The 8,077-nt window shown below is 42.1% G+C and overlaps 1 protein-coding gene across 1 annotated transcript; it reads left to right on the forward strand.

Moving 5' to 3' along the window:
- The first annotated feature begins 460 nt into the window (after positions 1-460).
- On the forward strand, positions 461-3,597 carry LOC139758605 (PI-stichotoxin-Hmg3b-like). The gene is made up of 3 exons (XM_071680125.1): positions 461-562; positions 1,486-1,586; positions 3,006-3,597. The coding sequence occupies exons 2-3, from the start codon at positions 1,514-1,516 to the stop codon at positions 3,176-3,178; spliced, it is 246 nt and encodes an 81-aa protein (XP_071536226.1). The 5' UTR covers positions 461-562; positions 1,486-1,513; the 3' UTR covers positions 3,179-3,597.
- Positions 3,598-8,077: the final 4,480 nt, after the last annotated feature.

Below are 8,077 nucleotides of genomic sequence, written 5' to 3' on the forward strand. Positions count from 1 at the left end.
GTGTACATTGCGTCACTTCAAGGAGAGGGGCCAGAGCCGGAGGACAGCATTTGTTCGAAACTGTGTTTTCCTACTTCGGCTGCCTGTAAGATCAATGTCATTTTCTTTTCTTTATGATATAGTTAGGTAGGTCTTTTATAGAAGGATCTATAGGCATTATAGGAAGCTGCTAGGAGCGAGCTGAAGGAGTAGAAATATATACAGACACGCGGAGGAGAAAGACAGAGTATATTCATTACATTACAAGCTTCACCCAGCTTGCATCACACTAAGTACGGTTATTACTCTTCCAAAGTCAACGGTTGTTATATTCTGCAATCTATATTTGGAACCCCCACAGATCAATTCATCCTTATAGACCGAGATATCAACATACCCCTAACATACGACCAGCCTCTGGCAAAGATCGGGAAGCTCCTTTATCATAAATCGTATAAAGAAATGTTAAAAGAGAGAGGGAGGCAATAGGCAGCTTCTTCGACAAGACGAGGTACATAAAGCAGCGTGGAGCAGGGTTGGGATCTCGTCACACAGGTGTCACCTCTGTCGCTTCGTCACACAGGTAAGGTCACGTCTGCGTCTCACTCTGTGTCACTGATTGTTACCTGGGGTTTCATGGTGTTACTTGACCTGGCATCAGTAGCCTATCACGAATAATTTAACAGGAAGGAATGATAAAAAAAGAGCATGTATATATTTTTCTGATAACTTGGTGTAGTTGTCATTTTGCTTAAATAACTACGTAACAATTGCTTTAATTCGTTCTCCTGCTTCATCCAGGGATCAACTCTGACTTAGATTCACATTTGGTGATGAGATGGTAGAGGATGAACGCCTGCCATATATCAAAACAGTTGAGTAAATGTGATGTGTTCTCGTACACAACGAAGTCGACCGTCAGTGATGGAGACAGTTCTTAAGGTCGTGGCTCCACTGCACTTGGTAGTCAGGCTGTGGTGAAGGACATGTTATTTCCCCCAGAATCGAAAAATCTACCTGATTGTAGTTGGGGTCCTTAAACCCCTCCCCCCCTAAAAAAAAGGTGACAGTTGATGTCGGTTGACGAACTGGAAGGTCGAATAAGAGAGAGAGAGAGAGAGAGAGAGAGAGAGAGAGAGAGAGAGAGAGAGAGAGAGAGAGAGAGAGAGAGAGAGAGAGAGAGAGAGAGAGATGATGATGATGATGAGCTGTCGTCAGCCACACGTTTTAGAAGCATCGCCTCAAGGACACGGGGGCGAACCAGACCGACGAACGACAGATGCTAAAAGGAATGACAACAGGTGGTTGGAGTTGTCCTCCTCCACCTGAAATGATCATTCAGTTGAGCGATAAGCGGTAGATAATGCATCGAGATAAGAGAGAGATAGACACACACACGACACCTGAAAGATATCAGAGAGCCGATCGTATCTACACGACACATGTAACTCCTTGACCCAAGACGTAAGGGAAGTTGTGAGGCATAACTCCTTGTGCTGTTGACAGGATCTCGAGTCGTGGATGCGCCCTGAGGATGATGTGTCGAGTAGTTCCCCTGACGGCCGTCTTGGTGCTGGTGGCGCTGGCTGTCTTCCCTACGACTCAGGGTAATTATCATGATTATTTGATACACATGAGATATCAATTTCCTTTGTATCATAAGTATCTTTATCATTATCATAACCCTAAGACCTCTTGCTAAGAAAGGGTTCTGGTGGTACCTAGATCTTCTTCCAAAAGGTCCTGCAATCCGAAGCTGTGCTCCTTCCAGTAGCAGGGAAATGTGGGCTCCTTTGCAGTTCGAGTTTCTTTGACGATACAGCCTCGCCAAAGGCGAGTTTTCACTGTATATATTTCTCGACTCTACCGTTATTTCCAACTCTAAAAACCGAAAAATTATATATTGCCAATTCCTGAACTTCATTTCACTGAGGAGTTTGAAATATCATTTGCCTTTTAGAAGGTCGACCTTCCCGATCTCTGACTGGCATTTCGACGCCAATTTGGGAGTAACACACCAGCCACACCAGTCCTTGCTACACTCCCGCACACCAGCACTCAACACAGCACTCACAACACCCCTCACCTCGTCCCCACACATCTATAGAGGATTATCACACACACATACACACACACACACACACACACACACACACACACACACACAACAATGGGTCGACACACCATCTGTATGATATTTCACCTCCATAACATCCTATAATCACGCGAGACCAAAGTTAGAAGACTGTGAATCCATTCTTCATCTGTTTCATTGTTTTTAAAATCCATTTGTAGTCTGAGAAGGAAATCCTGTGGGAATAGGGTGAAAAATGATGAGACTTAAAGAAAGGTATGTAGAGAAGATAAGTGGCTCCATCAGCTATATAAGATATTTTTAAAAAAGATAATATATGTTTCATCGTCTTGAGTGTAGATATGTAGAGAAGATAAGTGGCTCCATTAGCTATAAAAGATATCTTTATGAAAGATAATGTATGTTTCATCGTCTTGTGTGTAGATATGTAGAGAAGATAAGTGGCTCCATTAGCTATAAAAGATATCTTTATGAAAGATAATGTATGTTTCATCGTCTTATGTGTAGATATGTAGAGAAGATAAGTGGCTCCATTAGCTATAAAAGATATCTTTATGAAAGATAATGTATGTTTCATCGTCTTGAGTGTAGATATGTAGAGAAGATAAGTGGCTCCATTAGCTATAAAAGATATCTTTATGAAAGATAATGTATGTTTCATCGTCTTGTGTGTAGATATGTAGAGAAGATAAGTGGCTCCATTAGCTATAAAAGATATCTTTATGAAAGATAATGTATGTTTCATCGTCTTGTGTGTAGCTTCTAACATTTCTAGATTCTTTTTGAAACGCTCAGCTTAGCTGGGCACCACTGCCTGTAGAGGTTCCGTACGCCACACAAGATGAGGCAAGTTCTTCTCCTCCTCCTCCCTGTGGATCGTCCATCTGTAGCATTTATAGTGGAGTGTAAAACACACATTCTCTAATTCCAGCGTACTCGCCATGCCTCCTTCCTAAAGTTATTGGACCATGCCACGTCGCTCATGCTCGCTTCTACTTCGACGTCAACACTGGCAAGTGTGAACGTTTCTATTACGGTGGCTGTCAAGGAAACGCAAACAGATTCCGTTCTCTCGAGGAGTGCCAAGTGACCTGTGGACACTGAATCGTTTGGGTATGACCACTTATGCTAAAGAGGAGACACCAGAGTCTTGGTAAGGTTCAGTAATTGTAATGTCCTTTGGAAAAAAAAGATTTTTTTTTTTTTTTGTAATGTTCTTTGGAGAAAGAATTTCATTTTGTACGCTTTGGTGAAGTTAGACCCTGGAAATGAGTTTGGTTTATATTCCTAAGCTAACTTGTTGTTGATACAAGATGTTAATATAAAGTTATATGTGTCTCAATTAATGTTCATGGGAGGTAAATGAATTTATTCATCCACTGTAACAAAATATAATACGGTACTGTTGTTTAGTTATGCAATTACCTTAATTATACTTAAATGTAAACTGATATTCATTGATACATAAATCATACGTTTAAATAAATCTAATCCCAAGGTCCAATTTGAGTGATGAACTTCGCCTTATATGTTTCAATAAGCAGCCTACTGTATTGTATTGTATATCTCCAACACCACGAGATCCATATCTCCAACACCACGAGATCCATATCTCCAACACCACGAGATCCATATCTCCAACACCACAATGTCCATATCCCCAACACCACAAGAAGATCCACGCCTCCCTCACACCACCACTAGCCACCTCCCCCACATACATGAAGCATTTCTATCCTAAGCCAGGGACATCCCATCTCACAGGGACCATACACGTAAAACATCCCTCACAAATCAGCCACACATCAACCACAGATCCTGTGAAGAGGGAGGTCTTGATATACTTACACAACATCCAACCTGACACACACACACGCTGTCCAATCCTTCACCACTCCTGCTGACGCCAGCGACGCAGTCAAGACCAAAGAGACCAAGAGCCTACAACAGACCCATGACGATATATCAAACTTCCATATGAAGCACTTCGGACCTTATGGCATTCTAGGTCCTCACACATACAGGCTCTTCCTCCAACTTCTGGTTAAGCTACGAAAACCTGAGGAGGAGCACCTGGAAGCCGGGTCAGCGTAGCACCCATCCTGTAGCTCTCTTGGTCACTGAACAACACCCACCCACTCACAGACCCCTCACTCTGCTGACCCCACAACACCAGATTATCCCACTCTCACCCACACAGCACGGCTACACACCGCACTGGATCCACCCTAGATGGCTTCAACCAGCCGCCAACATCGTCCCATAGCGACAATGAATACTGACAGTGTATTTGACGCTGTCGCTCACACATCCTCATCCTATAAGCTGATTACCACACTTGCCACCATCCACCACAACACAGACGAGAATGATTCCACCAACTTCATAGCTCGTGGCTGAGCTAAAGTCACTCTCTAACAAGGCTTCGCCTCCAGACTACCTAAGCTGGATCATGGAGGAGGAACTTGACGAAAACAAAATCTCTAAGTTAGATAAGAGGAAGCAGAGGGCGTGTACTGATAAGAAGGCCACTACTGATAAAGCGATGCATAAAAGTGTTGATAGATAACGATGAAAGAGGAGGAATATTAAGATACGAATTTGGTTACGTATAGATATTATCTATCAGATGGTCCGATAGATGTAAAGGGGCCTAGAGATGCACAGGAATCTGATGACATAGACAGGTCATTGAACCGAGTGTTACATAGGCACACACACACACACACACACACACACACACACACACACACACACACACACACGCACAGACATATGCTGAACAGTGTTAAGTGGGTCGGTCTGCAGAAGATGAGCGAACGAAATCGAGGTGCGCTGATTTCGTGTAAGGAATCGGACGAGGGTTCATCTCCAGCAAGTTGCCCTTGAGATGTTTTCCTAGTTTAAGTTTCCAGCTTATGAATACATCTCTTTCATTTCCATCGCTTCATAAAAGCTTACGGAGATATTAAACGATTATGTATCGGCATCTTATTGATACTTGAGCAGGCCTTATATATATATATATATATATATATATATATATATATATATATATATATATATATATATATATATATATATCTGACTGATACATTTCGGAGAAGAGGAACAATTGTTGGAAATTAAGTAACAGCTTTCTCTTTTCTTTTGGATCAGTGACGTCATTCGACACACAATATTACGTACATCAGATTCCGAACTTGTACATCATCGCTACAGCACAAGGAGATGATATGTACATAACTTACTCGCCAAAAGCTTTTGCGAAGGTTAAATGATCAACCATTAATCTCTTTGGGGTTGAGTCTCCCAGACGACGCGCGGTGTATGAAGCAGCTTCGTGGAAGGCACAAGAATCGTTTCCCAGCTGCCATGATGTTAGGTTCTTCGTGACACAAGTTGAGGTCGCGTACGTAACACCTTCAACAGTCGTTGTAGTTCACTCATGTTCTGTGGCGCGACCTGACTTGCTTGCTTGATTATTTCTGGTCTTGCCGAGCCGCGAGGAAGTGGAAGGTTAACATGACTATCACATGAAGGAAGTTCAACAGAAAACTCGGTTATAAATGTTGAAGATAAATCGTCAAGACAAGAGTGACATAATTTCTCAATACCATTATCATGCACGCGCCTTACAGTGGGGCTCAGCAAGAACACGTGACGAGAAACCTTTTGTCTTAATGTTGTACTTGATCTTTACTTGTGTCTATGTAGCTTTTAGCTTACTATACCGTAGGTGTTAGCTTAGTACATCATAGCTGTTAGCTTACTATACTGTAGGTGTTAGATTGATGTATGTTGTAGCTTTCATTCGTATATATCTTAAAGTCATGTATTGATTCAGTAATATCAAAATTAATCTACCTTTCTAAACCTTCACAGACGCAGACAGAGTGGCACATACGGTCTATCATCCTACATGAGAGAGGTATATTGAATGGAATGAAGTAACTGAGGACACGATCAATGCAAACAATATATAACAATCTAATAAGCTGTATAATAGTAAACAATATTTGAGAGATGGGGACACACAAGTGTGAAACTCCCTCCCCGTAAAGTACAGATAGGTACTTAAACACTTAGGGAAACAGGGGTACGAAAATCTTTCCCTGTATCATATGAGCAGTACTTACAAACAGTGATTACACTCATACATATGCAAACACATACGCACGTGTGTGTACATATATGTATGTTGATATACAAATATAGTGCAAATGAACGCGCACTTTCATAGAATACATAATACCCTCAAACAGGTAGGATTCGAACCCTGTACCATCTGGGTGGCAGCTGGGTAAGCTAACCATTAGTCTATGTTGCCCGTCAGGGCACGTCCACGAGCAACGGGATCAAGATCGGATATGTATCTATCTAGCTATCTATACATACACACACACACACACACACACACACACACACCTACCCTCTCATACATACAATACATATACACATCTTGCGAACTCACATTTACAACTTCCTTGCAATCTGTTGCAAGTCAAGTGCAGGTCAACGGGCATGATGCTGTTGGTGGGGGAAGTCAACGACCCTTCCCTGATCATATGAGTCCCCCGTTATTTTTCAGATCTATCGTTTTCTATCGTTTTCTATCTTATAGTCTATCGCGATTACCAACATTCGCCCATTTATTAAAGGAACAAGAGATTAAAAACAAGAGCCTTATTATGATCGGTCCACATACGCTTATGGCTTCAAGTTCTTGTCTCTGAATAAATTGTTTTGTTATATATGTCGAGTCTGGATATCCAGCAGAACGTCTGGCACCAGCGCGACTCACAACTCGGTGGTTGCCAACTAATAGCTCAGTTCCTTGCCAGGGTCGCAATAACCCACACGCCCAAGGTAAGCAAGGGGATATATATATATATATATATATATATATATATATATATATATATATATATATATATATATATATATATATATATATATATATATATATATATATATATTTTTTTTTTTTTTTTTTTTTTTTTTTTTATACTTTGTCGCTGTCTCCCGCGTTTGCGAGGTAGCGCAAGGAAACAGACGAAAGAAATGGCCCAACCCCCCCCCCCATACACATGTACATACGTCCACACACGCAAATATACATACCTACACAGCTTTCCATGGTTTACCCCAGACGCTTCACATGCCTTGATTCAATCCACTGACAGCACGTCAACCCCTGTATACCACATCGCTCCAATTCACTCTATTCCTTGCCCTCCTTTCACCCTCCTGCATGTTCAGGCCCCGATCACACAAAATCTTTTTCACTCCATCTTTCCACCTCCAATTTGGTCTCCCTCTTCTCCTCGTTCCCTCCACCTCCGACACATATATCCTCTTGGTCAATCTCTCCTCACTCATTCTCTCCATGTGCCCAAACCATTTCAAAACACCCTCTTCTGCTCTCTCAACCACGCTCTTTTTATTTCCACACATCTCTCTTACCCTTACGTTACTTACTCGATCAAACCACCTCACACCACACATTGTCCTCAAACATCTCATTTCCAGCACATCCATCCTCCTGCGCACATCTCTATCCATAGCCCACGCCTCGCAACCATACAACATTGTTGGAACCACTATTCCTTCAAACATACCCATTTTTGCTTTCCGAGATAATGTTCTCGACTTCCACACATTTTTCAAGGCTCCCAAAATTTTCGCCCCCTCCCCCACCCTATGATCCACTTCCGCTTCCATGGTTCCATCCGCTGACAGATCCACTCCCAGATATCTAAAACACTTCACTTCCTCCAGTTTTTCTCCATTCAAACTCACCTCCCAATTGACTTGACCCTCAACCCTACTGTACCTAATAACCTTGCTCTTATTCACATTTACTCTTAACTTTCTTCTTCCACACACTTTACCAAACTCAGTCACCAGCTTCTGCAGTTTCTCACATGAATCAGCCACCAGCGCTGTATCATCAGCGAACAACAACTGACTCACTTCCCAAGCTCTCTCATCCCCAACAGA

Source organism: Panulirus ornatus, chromosome 30 (genome assembly GCF_036320965.1).
Source record: "Panulirus ornatus isolate Po-2019 chromosome 30, ASM3632096v1, whole genome shotgun sequence".
Lineage (NCBI taxonomy): Eukaryota > Metazoa > Arthropoda > Malacostraca > Decapoda > Palinuridae > Panulirus > Panulirus ornatus.